Source organism: Artemia sp. Qi Xiang Cuo, chromosome 5, assembly GCF_049724085.1.
Source record: "Artemia sp. Qi Xiang Cuo chromosome 5, ASM4972408v1, whole genome shotgun sequence".
Taxonomy (NCBI): domain Eukaryota; kingdom Metazoa; phylum Arthropoda; class Branchiopoda; order Anostraca; family Artemiidae; genus Artemia; species Artemia sp. Qi Xiang Cuo.
The window spans coordinates 69,562,106-69,576,719 of NC_142798.1; the positions used below are offsets into that span (position 1 = coordinate 69,562,106).

The 14,614-nt window shown below is 35.8% G+C and overlaps 1 protein-coding gene across 1 annotated transcript in view; it reads right to left on the reverse strand.

Moving 5' to 3' along the window:
- The window catches only part of LOC148952448 (carboxypeptidase B-like), a 51,425-nt gene that overhangs the window by 7,574 nt on the left and 29,237 nt on the right, over positions 1–14,614 (reverse strand). Inside the window, exons 5-6 of the mRNA XM_089089886.1 lie at positions 5,600–5,757; positions 1,957–2,044 (exon numbers count right to left, since the gene is read on the reverse strand). Of these exons, the coding sequence (XP_088946012.1) occupies positions 1,957–2,044; positions 5,600–5,757 (246 nt within the window). The remainder of the gene's footprint in view (positions 1–1,956; positions 2,045–5,599; positions 5,758–14,614) is intronic.

Here is a 14,614-nt window from a genome sequence, read left to right on the forward strand (position 1 = left end):
TTAAGATCTTCTACTTTTCAACAAGAACAAAAATTGCGCCATTGTTAGAAAAATATGGCACAATTTTCGAAATATATGAAACCATCCGGTATTGTTATCTGAAAGCCCCAATGCCTTGCTCTGGTCTATATTGTACTTCCAACTATGAAAAGATATACCAAATTCAAAGCAAAGTGAACTGCCTTTGGTCTTCTAAAATTGATTACACATATAAACTGTCTTTCCATATGTTTTAATTTTAAATCTCTAATTTATTCGACATACAATAGAAAGAACATTTTTTTTCAACAGTAGGCCACTTTCATCGACTAGTGTTGGTCACAAGCAATTTCTTGGCAACGGTAGCACAACTGTTGATCAATAGTATTTCGGCGGAAAAGATTGCAGGTCAATATTAACCAACAGTGCCACGAGCAAACCCCTATCGAAATCAATTGAAAATTTGACTAACCCAGAATAACGGCAGCGTCAATAAGACTGAGCTACTGTGGTGTCAATTCACGAACATTAGAGGGGGTGGGAGCAAAATCTATTTTGCGATATCTAAGGGGGCAAATATATTGCTTTCCCGTTTTTTTTCAATGAAAATAACGAAATGACAATTAAAAAATGTAGGGAGGACAGACCTGATTCTAGGGGCACAGACCCCCTACCCTTCTCCCAGATTGACGTCACTGGTAAACTAACTTGCTAGAAGCTACAAAGTGGTAAGCAGCCTGAAGGCTAGAGAGCATTTTAGAACAGGTCATAGTAGGTTTGGGTTTTTATAAACCTGTTATTCTTGAAGACAAAATTTCTAGTAAAAATTGATAGTAACAATTTTTTTTAATCTTGGAGTAAATGAGCTTCGAGTCCTTACTGAGTAGGTGTTATTATCAAACAACTATTATAAAAAGAATATTTTCAGGGTGTGATTAAAATAGGAAAACTCCAGATATTTCAGCTGAAATCTCTATTTTGTCAGCTAGCTTTGGTAGAGAAAGGAAATATTAAAATAACACCAAAAAATAGGGAAACACAAAAGCCGTGAGAAAATGATAGAAAAAATAATCTGAATAAAAAGGAAACAAAAAAAATCAATAAGGACAAAGAATCAGAAACTTGGAACTAAAAAACTGGACAAATCAGATGCAAAAATTAAAATTGCAACTCTCTCATACAAAGTGCATAAAGTAAACAGATATGAGGAGGTCGAAAGGAATGTATTAAAAAAAAATAGTACCTACTACCCATTTTTTACTACCCATCTTACCAATTTTTTAAGGTATAAAAATTTCAAAATAACAAGTGAGAAAAGTATTAGCTACCAGCTTGAGCCAAAACGAGAAAAATTTAACAGTGTCATCTATATTTTGTCTCCAGTAAATAGCATTAGCGACACGAAAAAAAAAAATACCACAAAAGGCTTAGGTGGGTGGAGGTGGAAATACTCATAGTTTGCCTTTTTTCTGTTTTGGCAGTTCAGTACACAAATATTGCTTTCAATGTAGCTGAGCAAACCTACTTTGCATTTGAAAAAACATAAGCATGTTGAAAACAGCCCTTTTTGAAATTGTCTATATTAAATGATTTTGCTGGTTAAATGTCTGGTTGGATTTAGAACAAAAGGTTCATAGAAGTCAATATGCTGAAATTAAACTTGAAAACTGTTACTTGGTAAGTGTTTGAAAAAAAAAATCTAAATTTAACTGAAGATACCATTAAGCAATTTAAAACCGTTAATTAAAAAAAAATAACTTTATTATATCAGCTAGTCCATTTAGAATTAGGTAAAAATGATGGAAGAGAGGGAGGTAAAAAAGGTAGGAACGAAGTGGGAGAGATGGGAAAATAGACGGATACGGAGGGATAGAGAAAGCAACAGAGAGAGAGAGAGAGAGAGAGAGAGAGAGAGAGAGAGAGAGAGAGAGAGAGAGAGAGAGAGAGAGAGAGAGAGAGAGAGAGAGAGAAACTGACCATTCCAGTGGAAGCCGAAGTTACGGTTCATGTCTGTACCGCGACACCCATCTTCGTTTGGACGACGATTCTTTCTCCACAAGCGATCCTGGAAGAAATACCAGTTACAGGATAATCAAATAAAGTGACTTAATTTAAAAAACACTTAGAATATAAAAGGCTAAAAAATGTGGCCTAAAACAAAATTATTTTGTGCTTCATTCCAGCCGGAGTGGTCACCCAATTTCTTAGATTTGAGATCTGAATATTTTTTTGGCAAGGAAAAATATTGACAAGGAAAATAAATAATAAGCCTTTAGCGGTTTAAATTAATTGAAAATGCAGTGTGGCATCAAAGAATATGTGCTGGCACAACAAAGCTCAATCACCTTTCATTATGAACCAAATGGCATAAATAGCACTAATGTGCAGATTCCACTATCTTAGACTTGAAACAGCGGGCAATTTAGTGTTTAATTATATATAAAAAAAACAAAATAGAAAAACAAAAAGAGTGATCCAAACACGTAAAGAACTCAATTTTGTACCAAATCTAAATAAAAAAATATCTCATACACAGCTAAAAAAATAACTATTTACACCTATGTCGAGGGACTGCCCACATTCCGTCTCCTGGTGTCCACTTCAATGTGCTTCGTGTTCTACACAGTTCTGCCCCCCAAACAGTGGAAGCACTCAATAGTAGTTGTAACATAGATCTTCTTGATTATTGGTTGGATGTACATAAAGGAAAATTCAAAAATAGCCACCTAATTTCTTTTTTTTGCATTTTCGACACATACTCCCTGAGATTACAACGCATGTAAGGGTAATTGTATGTCAGACTGTACATTCAGGTTTTTTTCTGATTCAGTGTTTATTCAATCATTTTCATTAACCTATTCAAAAAGACAACAAACAAACAGAAAATCATTCGTAAAATTCAGCAAGCACGACGTGATTAAGACCAGTAATTAGAAACATGATGGATCGTATTGACTGCAAAAGAAAATTGAGTAAAACGTTGGGTTTGGATTTCCTATACTGTATAAAAGATCATACGCAATGAAAATCTAGTGTATCTTATGTTAAATAATTTTTTTTTAAATGAAAGTAATGAACGACACTGAAACTTAAATAAGATGAAATTATTCCGTATATGAATAGAGCTGCCTCCTCCTCAGCCCCCTGTTCTTTACACCAAAATTCAACTTTTGTTCTAATTCTTTAAGATTGACTGCTTCGACACAAGGGCCACTGGGTTAGAATAAAAAATATTTTTAAAATACTATAAAACTTCAGCGTTAAGAGCATGGGGCAGCCCTCCTCATGTATGGAATGATTCCTGTTCGTTTAAGCATTAATGTCGTCCTAACTTTCATTTGAATCAATTATGGTGTTAATTTTTGATGTTTTTCCAATTACACCCTGGCCTATGTAAGATATGATGGGGGTTGCCGCCCTGGTAAATTCCCCACATAAAAATTTTCTTAAAAATTAATACCATTTCTCTGGCACATAATTTCTTTTATGTGAAAACAAGTGACCAAAGTGATCGAAAGCATTGGAAAAAAATGAATGGCGGAAGACTAGTTAAGATGAATTTGAATCTTAGAAACTAAGAATTCGCTTGAATTTGAAACTGAGGCCAATTCGCGGCTTGTGACTTTTGTTGGGTAACTTTAGATTTAATGAATTCTATATCTTTTGAAATACCATAAAAATTCAATTATGTTAATGTATATATTGCTATTAAATCTTTTGTTTAAAGTTCAGTTTACTACAAGCACCAGTCGCACCTTACTTAATGTTTGTTGCCACTGTTTCATGTCTAAAAAATAAACACACGCCCAATATTTCCGATGAAACGTCAAATAAAAAAAGTCCCCGGTAACACATTGCTTCTCCCTTTTTGAAAAATCCCTGACACCACTCAAGATACTTCTCCACCTTTCCACGATGTGTGCCGGTAAGGTATGTATGTTTTCTTTTATGCTGCAAAGAAAAACATTTTTCTGCAATAAGAAGGGAGGTATTTCCTAGCATTATGTATATTCGGTTTAAATAAAAAGAAAGAGACCTTAGAAAGTAATTTGTACCTCCTAAGCCCCTATCCTTTAGGAACCCCTCTCCTTCTATATTTAACTAAAAGCTAACCAAAAGTTAGAAAAGTTGGATTCAAAAATGTACTTTTTGAGGCACCAGGCACTCCCTCACTTGCGCACTGTTCCACTGGACTCCTTTATTGTAATTGATACTAAATTATAGTTCGCATAATTTTCCACAACATCAAGTGAATCAACTTGGTCAAATAAAACTTTAAAACATTAAAACGGTTTATATTAGCCGTTTATTTCATATGGACTACGTGACTCTTAAGGAATGAATGTGTAACCCTGTGGTATTACTGCCTCTGAAACTGGGGAGCTCAGTGCATAGTTTTTTCATAATTCTAAATTGATCGAGAATTTCCAATCGTAAAGCTTTGTCCTCTTCGGGTCAAGATTGTAGCTTGGTACCAAAAAATTGCAAAAAAAAAGCCACTTTGCTGTGGCACAATTTTTTTGCTGGCATGAAAAGAGCGCTAGAACCTTTGATTTCCATTTGAATGAACCTTCTTCCAATTTTCAAGAACCACTGGCTTGGTGAGATAACCCCTGAGAAAAAAGAAAACAAACAAACTGCAGAATTTGGAAAATGTGGAATACGGAAAAAATATATAATTCCATTTTTCTGCAGATGAGACCTTGAAAACCCTACAACAGGGTATTGTCATGTGCATCGTTCAATTTTTGTCAAGATAACTTGCCCTCGTGAAGGTGTGCCCCCCTGTTTTGAAAATCAGACAAATTTTTTGGGGCTCTGCTTTTGATGAACATCTTTAAACCCATTGAATCTTGTCTATCTGGGATCACTATAAGAAATAAATTCCTTTCGTGTATATTTTGTAATCAAAAATCTTGTTTCGAGTTGCTGGTATTATTAGCCCAAGTGCTCCTTACTCGCAGTTCGTTACTATGACAGTTTTCAAAACCACTATGCCCCTTCAAGGAGTATTCTCTTCAAAATAAAATAAACATAGCCAATTATTTATAAATCCCTTTTTATGTCTATTTTTTCGCAATTTATATATACTGTTTTATGAATGTCCCTTTTGCATGTCGTTTTTGCATGTCCATGAAAATAAACACTCAATGTAAATAAAACCTAAAATCTATCAATTGGATAGAGGAGTTATGGGTACAAATAGCATCAGTTAATTGTTAAAAAACAATCTATGGAATTAGGACAACTATAGTTAATAAATTATATTTCACGAAAAAAAATGATTTTTTGAAAATTCACTGGTGCAAAATAGCTGAAACCTAGCTATTGGCTGATATCAAATTTATATTGATAGAGGGTCAATAAACTTTAATGAAGTTGAAAAATTTGCTGTCATAATAATTCACCTCCATATCCTGACATATATCCCAACCCAAAATGTTAATTTTTTTGATTTTCTGGGCCTTTCTTAGTCAATTTATCAAATGAAATTAGTTTTTTTTATTATCCCCCCCCCCCCAAAAAAAAACAACATTATAGTGTACGTGTCTGGCCTGATCTACCTTCCTTTCTTCCACTCTGCAGAAATTGCACAAAAGGATTGGAAAAAAATATTTACGGAATCATGGCTAAATTGATATCCATCAGGATTAATTACGGGCATGAAGTACCAATCGACATTGTTGACTAGTTCAGGATGAGCAGCATAGTTTTCAACAAGTTCTCTCATAAAGTAGGTCACTGAAGCGGGACTTATCCATTCTCGAGCATGGATGCCTGAAAAAGATGGTAGAGATGTATGATACCAAGGGATATTAATGTCACAACCTGACAATGCCTAATTTTGGTAGTACTCCAGTAACTACACAAGAGTTGGTGATCATGCAGATTTTCGGCTATTTTTTTCCATTTCTAGTTAGGACATCAGTAAATTTTTTGAACTACTCTCGTCATTTATTCACGAGTTAGCAACTATACTGAGCTTGAGTCTGGTCCAGGATCCTAAGGTACCGGTTGACTCCCAACCACTTCTTCGGATATACACTCGGTGTAGGAGCTTGGTATATCAGTTACCCATTGAAAACCAGTCGGCAAATTGGATGACACGATAGCATCTCCCTTGGTAACTTTTTAGTAAAAACCAAATATTTAATTTTCAAGACTTTGCATATTTGTTTCTGGGGGGTAGGGTGGAGGTAATAAATCAGTTGCCTATTTTCTTCTGTATACTATTGACTTTTGTTTTCACGATGTGACAGTTTTAGCAAGAAACGATTCCACTAGCACCCTGTATATATGGAAGCACTAATTTCATAAAGAAAGAAAATGATCAAAAATGGGCTTTTTTAAAGGCCAAACGAAAATAATAAAGGAACAAACAAAGCGAATATTTCGAGAGAACCACTGCTTCTCTTTTTCAGTGCGAAAAAAAAAATAATGTAAACAAGGAAAATGCAGAAGAAAAAAACAAAAAACCAACTCGGAAAGTCAACAAAACCGATTAAAAACCAATGAAAAAACCAGCCGAAACATTGATAGATAAATAAAATTGAATAAAAGACAAAATTATAAGAATTTAAATCAAATACCTAACAACCATAAAATGAGTCATTCGCTAATATCTGCGGTTTTATGACTCGTTGGCTACTAGCCGACTTTATATCCAAAGAGGTTCGACCCGGGAAGCGAAGAGCCGGCTTTAGTTTCATCGATGACGTGACATCAAGCAATTGATTGTTGGGCAAATCTCATTTTTTTTATCATGGTGTAGTTAAGTGTTTTTTTTTACACTTCAGAGTGTAAAAATAAGTATTAAATAGGGTATAGATGCAGACATTTATCAAACTCTCTTGGTGTATAGCCTACACAAACCAACTATTTGCGTAGCGTTTTTTGTGCATTTAATTCTTCTAGCTGATTATTATTCCACTTGATCTTGTTCCTTTGGTTTAGAAGTTTGTGAACAAGCCGAAACTCAGTAATAATCAGGGGCAACAATTAGGAGGGATGTGGGGTATGTATTCTCATTTAGGAGTATACTTGATTTCCAAGTGCGAATGGAGAAGATATTGTTTTATTTTATTTTTTGTTACTGAAGTGCTCTTGTTTTCTTTTTCTATTACTCCACTTTTCTCTTTCACTTTTCCGCTTTTCTATTATTTAAAAGAACAGAAACAGCCTCCTCCCACCACAAAAAATTGATATCTAAGATTTTTGAGAAGGAAAAAGTGAAAATCACCACTTTAAAGCGAACTGTGTTCCGCTTGCCAAAACCCTAAATAAAATCATGGTACATTACTTGTACATAATTCAACCAATTTGAAGACAGACAATTTGAACACGAATTTATTTTTTAATGACTTTGAACGGGGAGGGGCACAAACTGTTCAAATAAAAAAGCAGAGTAAATGTAACAAGTCCATCTTATGAGAAATTTGTTTTATCAATTAATTTTAATTTTCCTCATTATAATTCTAACTGTTTTAGAATATTTTATCAATATTTAAATCACTTGAGTAGAGGTCTAAGTACCATTTCTGAGCCTTTATGTTCCTTCCTTTGCTATTCTGGTCCTTTATGTTCCTTGGCACCTTTCCCGAGCATGTACTTATGGATTCTGGGACTTTATGTTCCTTCCTGTGCTATTGATAAGAATTTAACAGTTTGACGAGATTACGTTCCTTGGCACCTTTTCAGAGCATGTACTTATGCAACGTGATTAAACATGCTTTTACAATCGGAATTCATTGATTGACATTTGCAGAAAAGGGGTAATTAGTGATTGGATAATTTTTTAACATGAAATCTCTGAATAAAATATTTTTGGAGCATTTACTTGACGATGGAGAAAAAGGATTAAAGTGATTAGAAATTAAGAGCGGGGGGGGGATTCCCCCACGGGTTCCTGGCACTAGGCTACACATATCAAGTTGAAAATTTGACAGAATGAGGTACTTGAGGTGGAACTTGAACTAAATCAAAATACACTATGTGCACGCAAATTTTCAAAATGGCATAACTCAAAAAGGGATTTGTGTATTAAGTTGGAACTTTCAGAGAGTGCTTAAAGGGAAAGTCAATTCACCAAAAGGAAATATGTGCACGCTCAGACCTGGATTTACTACTAGGTCCATAGGCTCGGACCTAGAAGCGCATAATGCTAGCGGGAGCAATAAATTATCACTGTGTAATTTTTTTTTCATGACAACAACTGGACTGATGTGTTTTTTATCATCGCCACGCAAACTCTGCCTATTCACAGAAAAGTGACTTTAAAACAACACAGGAATTCCATGGTCACTTATAAACTGTCAGATGTCTCCCAAGAATGGTAGCTGAGAGTTCGATATTACCCCTCTCTTTCATCACTTTTCGCTCATCAGTTGTGTTCTGTTAACACACAGTTACATGGTTACACACAGTTACAGTTACATGGGGGTACAGTTACACGGGGGTTTAGTTAAATGGGGTCGAGTTGCACGAGGGTTCAGTAGCACGAGGGTTCAGTTGCAAGGGGGTTCAGTTGTACTGGGTTTCGGTTAGACAGGGGTTCAGTTACATGGGGGTTCAGTTACACGGGGGTTTAGTTAAATGGGGTCGAGTTGCACGAGGGTTCAGTAGCACGAGGGTTCAGTTGCACGGGGGTTCAGTTGTACGGGGCTTCGGTTATACAGGGGTTCAGTTACATGGGGTTCAATTGCACGGGGATTTAGTTAAATGGGGCTGAGTTGCACGGGATTTGAGTTGCACGAGGGTTCAGTTGCACGAGGGTTCAGGCGCACGCGGGTTCAGTTGCACGGGGGTCCAGTTGCACACGGGGTTCAGTTACATGGGGGTACAGTTACCCGGGGTTTAGTTAAATGTGGTTGAGTTGCACGGGGGTTAAGTTGCACGAGGGTTCGGTTGCAAGGGGGTTTGAGTCATTTGTGAATTGGAGTGTAGGTTTGACATCACCAGGCACGTGCGAGGGAAATTTTTTGTTGGTGGGGGGGGGCTTAAAAAGGTAAAAATGGGTGAACTACATTATTTTATAAGACGGATTGTGAAAATGCCAAGGTTTTATGTACCAAGACTGGACCGGAGGTAGCCTCCCCTACATGCATGAATTGATATCGCTAGAATATTTTAACTTGGTGCCCATTAAAAACGAAATTTTTGTGTTAAATAAGTAGTTCTTGTGTCTTTTAAAAGAGCTTTTCGGGGTTTGAGAGACTCGGTTGCCAGATTCCGTGTGGTTTTTCTTTACTTGTTGCCCATTAAAAAAGATTTTTTTGTTAAAAAAGTAGTTAAGGTATCTTTTAAAAGAGCTTTACGGGGTTTGAGAGACTCGGTTGCCTAATTCCGTGTGGTTTTTCTTTACTTGGTGCCCATTTAAAACGAAATTTTTGTGTTAAATAAGTGGTTATTGTATCTATTAAAAGAGCTTTACGGGGTTTGAGAGACTCGGTTGCCTGATTCCGTGTGGTTTTTTTTACTTGGTGCCCATTAAAAACGAAATTTTTGTGTTAAATAAGTAGTTTTTGTATCTTTTAAAAGAGCTTTAAGGGGTTTGAGAGACTCAGTTGCCTGATTCCGTGTGGTTTTTCTTTACTTAGTGCTCATTAAAAATGAAGTTTTTGTGTTAAATAAGTAGTTCTTGTATCTGTTAAAAGAGCTTTAAGGGGTTTGAGAGACTCTGTTGCCTGATTCCGTGTGGTTTTTCTTTACTTGGTGCTCATTAAAAACGACATTTTTGTGTTAAATAAGTAGTTTTTGTATCTGTTAAAAGAGCTCTACGGGGTTTGAGAGACTCGGTTGCATTGTATTTTCCATAATTTTCTTACAAGAAACTAGAGTTTACGGCCAAAAACCCTTATTAGCTCAGATTTTATAGAAATAGTTTTATTTTTCGATCCGAAAACAGACTAAAGTTTCAGATTTGAACCAGAGAATTGTATTTTCCATAATTTTCTTACATCTTTGGAAATCATTAACGATAACAAATATGTTTTTCGACCAGATGGGTTTTTGAAAGCACATTCAGCATGGCGTGAGCTATTTTTTTTTTATCATGAACCCTTTAGATACAAACTGACAAAAAATATCCAGAACTTTTTTTGTTCTAGCCTTGACTTTGAAAACGATTCTTCATCTTAATTGGGTTTAGAAATATCATGCAAAATAAAACTAGCCAAACCGTCGTTGCTTTCTCAAATTTTGAGGAAAAAAAAGGATTGTAACACATGATTGGCTCGTTTGTATGCAATTTCAAGCCAGTGAAAAGAACGAAACGTCTTTGAGTCACATTTAAAAAAAAAGTAAATTCGATGTTTCTCTATGATTCAATCCCAATGCCCCCTGCTCTGAGTGTTGAAAATGATTTCACGACATTATTTTAGTTTTTTTTCATGCCCCAAACTATTTTTTTTTATCATGAACCCTTTAGAGATCAATTTGATCAACTTCGAGAAAGTTCAAAATAGAATCGTTACTGATATTGATATTAGTGCGTAAACGACAAACTGACAAAAATATCCAGAACTTTTTTTCTTAAGCTATGAGTTTGAGAAAATTGCCTGATTATCGAAAAATGAAGAAACACCCTCCAAAAGTCGACAGGAATGGGATTGTCTTGAAGGGGGAATTTTCCATGGATGAGGTGGAGGGTATTTTTACATGAAAACAACTTCAACCATGCCCAGCCCCCCGCGATCAGAAATTAAATTATAAGAAAGTTTCTTCAACTGAAAGTAAGAAGCAACATCAAAACTTAAACGGGTAAAATAAGAGGTTGTTTCCAAAGATTTAGGATTCATTCAAAAGCTATGAGTTTGAGAAAATTGCCTGATTATCGAAAAATGAAAAAAACACCCTCCAAAAGTCGACAGGAATGGGATTTTCTTGAGGGGGGAATTTTCCATGGAAGAGGTGGAGGGTATTTTTACGTGAAAACAACTTTAACCGTGCTCAGCCCCCCGCGATCAGAAATTAAATTATAAAAAAGTTTCTTCATCTGAAAGTAAGGATCAACATCAAAACTTAAACGGGCAGAAATAGAGGCTGTTTCGAAAGATTTAGGATTTATTAACTTTTGTGTTGCCAGTCAAAAGCTATGAGCTTGAGAAAATTGCCTGATTATCGAAAAAGGAAAAAACATCCTCCAAAAGTCGACAGGAATGGGATTGTCTTGAGGGGGGAATTTTCCATGGAAGAGGGGGGGGGTAATTTTACGTGAAAACAACTTCAACCGTGCCCAGCCCCCTGCATTTCTAACATGAAATGGCTGAAAAGTGTTTTGGGGGAATGGGTATTAGTCTCTCATAGGCGTGTGTTGTCTGAAACCTATAAAAATAAACTATTTCCGTAAAATCTGAGCTAATAAGGGTTTTGACCGTGAGCTCTAGTTTGTTTTTTTGTAAGAAAATTATGGAAAATAAAATTCTCTGGTACAGGTGTGAAACTTAAGTCTATTTTTGGATTTAAAAATAAAACTATATCCATAAAATCTGAACTAATAATTCAATATTTTTTTTTCATAAAAACAAACTTTTTTTTTAAACTTCGAAATTTTTCAAATTTGTTTATTTTTTTTTGTACATATTTTAAACTTTCAAAATATGCTTACTGTTCTAACAATTGTGCTCTATGATTGGTCAGAGACATGATTTGGCTTTCCCACTGGTATTCTATGACCGGTTATCGACACTACCTAGTCTATAACATGTATTAAATCAGTATTTTTTCGCAGTGGAACGATAAACACATAAGTCATATCTTTAAAAAAAAGTGAAGATGGAACATTTTAATAGAGTGTGTTCACATAACAAGGTTATTGTAGCATTGAATGCCGACAAGGAGAAGTATTTAAACTATGAAACAAGTAAAAGTGGTAGCACTATCGGAAACGTATGCGTGCGTTGGCATGACAGTGAGAGTTTAGATTTCTTTGGAGCACCCAAGAATTTCTATTATACAAATGCTGGATATACGAAATTATCATTTCCAGAGATGATTGCACTCAAAAAGAATGCTAACATAAAAATAATTGTTGATGATAGAGGACAACTCCTTGCTACTGCTGCAGGTAACACATTACCTACGGATACATCCAATCATGAGCTTTCGGGTATTAGCATTCAACGGAAGGCTAATAAAAGAAAGGCCTACTCTGCTACTAATATTGTAAACCATATCTTGTTTACGTACCGAAACTGTTACCTGTGTAAAAACAATGTGTTAATAGACAGCGAAATTGTCAGAAAAATAAAAATGGCATTGTCAGAAAATATCACTACGGAATCTAAAGATAAAACGATGAAAAAAAAAGCACCAGCAAACGTTACTGGCATTGATCAAACAGTCTATGAATCAAATAATACCAAAGCTGAAAAGTATATTGAGCCTGTCGATGACATACCGGTAAAAATTGTGTCTGATTCAAAATTGAATAATGATTATTCTACTGATTACGAACTAACAGAAGACTACAGCTATAGTATCAAGAGAAAAAATGATGAACCATTTTATGGAAGAGATTCAAAATGTCCAAAGTTGATCATTGATGTTAATAATATATCATAATATATTTTTGTATTAATATTCTACATTACATTATTTCATTAAAAATTTATTATGCATTACATTATTATGTGTTCATTATTTTTAGAGTAGGCTAGTATATCGAACATTTTTTTTTCAAGCAGACTGTTTTTCGAGCCAAAAAAAGACTAAAGTTTATGATTTGAACCAGAGAATTGTATTTTCCATAATTTTCTTACAAAAAACTAGAGTTTACGGCCAAAAACCCTTATTAGCTCAGATTTTATAGAAATAGTTTTATTTTTCAATCCGAAAATAGACTAAAATTTCAGATTTGAACCAGAGAATTGTATTTTCCATAATTTTCTTACAAGAAACTAGAGTTTACGGCCAAAAACCCTTATTAGCTCAGATTTTATAGAAATAGTTTTATTTTTCGATCCGAAAATAGACTAAAGTTTCAGATTTGAACCAGAGAATTGTATTTTCCATAATTTTCTTACATCTTTGGAAATGGTTAACGATAACAAACATGTTTTCGACCAGATGGGTTTTTGAAAGCACATTCAGCATGGCGTGCGCTATTTTTTTTATCAAAACTTAAACTGGCAGAAATAGAGGCTGTTTCCAAAGATTTAGAATTCATTAACTTTAGTGTTGTCAGTCAAAAGCTATGAGCTTGAGAAAATAGCCTGAATATCGAAAAATGGGGAAACACCTTCCAAAAGTCGACAGGAATGGCATTGTCTTGCGGGGGGGGGCGGAATTTTCCATGGAATAGGGGAAGGGTATTTTTTATATTAAAACGACTTCAACCGTGGCCCGCAATCAGAAATTAAATTATAAAAAAGTTTCTTCAACTGAAAGTAAGGAGCAATATCAAAACTTAAACGCGCAGAAATAGAGGCTGTTTCCAAAGATTTAGGATTCATTAACTTTAGTGTGTAAGCCGTCACTTTGTGTGTGCGTCGTCTCTCTCTGTGTGTGTGTGTGTGTGTGTGTCCTCTCTGTGCATGTGTCGTCACTATGTGTGTGTCGTCTCTCTGTGTGTGTTTGTGTCGTCTCTGTGTGTATGTCGTCTCTGTGCATGTGTCCTCGCTATGTGTGTGTAGTCTGTGTGTGTGTGTGTGTGTGTGTGTGAGACGACACACACATAGCAAGGACACATGCACAGAGACGACATACACACAGAGACGACACACACACACAGAGACGACACACACAAAGCGACGACACATGCACAGAGAGGACACACACACACAGAGACGACGCACACACAAAGTGACGACTTACACACTAAAGTTAATGAGCACCAGAGGGGGGCATTAAATAGTGGAATTTATGCTGACACACACATACACACAAACAGAGACGACATACACATAGCGAGGACACATGCACAGATACGACAGACACACAGAGACGACACAAACATAGCGACGACACATGCACAGAGAGGACGCACACACACAGAGACCACGCACACACAAAGTGACGACTTACAAACTAAAGTTAATGAGCACCGGAGGGGGGCATTAAATAGTGGAATTTATGCTGATGCACACACACACACATAGAGAGACGACACACACATAGCAAGGACACATGCACAGAGATGACACACACACAGAGACGACACACACGTACACGCACACACAGAGAGACGACACACGCATAGTAACGACACATGCACAGAGAGGACACACACTCACAGGGACGACGCGCACACAAAGTGACGAATTACACACTAAAGTTAATGAATCCTAAATCTTTAAAAACGATCTCTATTTCTGACCGTTTAAGTTTTGATGTTGCTCCTTACTTTCAGTTAAAGAAACTTTTTTATAATTTAATTTCTGATTGTGGGCCACGGTTGAAGTTGTTTTCATGCAAAAAATACCCTTCCCCTCTTCCATGGAAAATTCCCCTCCCCCCCTCAAGACAATGCCATTCCTGTCGACTTTTGGAAGGTGTTTCCCCATTTTTCGATAATCAGGTAATTTTCTCAAGCTCATAGCTTTTGACTGACAACATTAAAGTTAATGAATTCTAAATCTTTGGAAACAGCCTCTATATCTGCCCGTTTATGTTTTGATAAAAAAAAATAGCGCAAGCC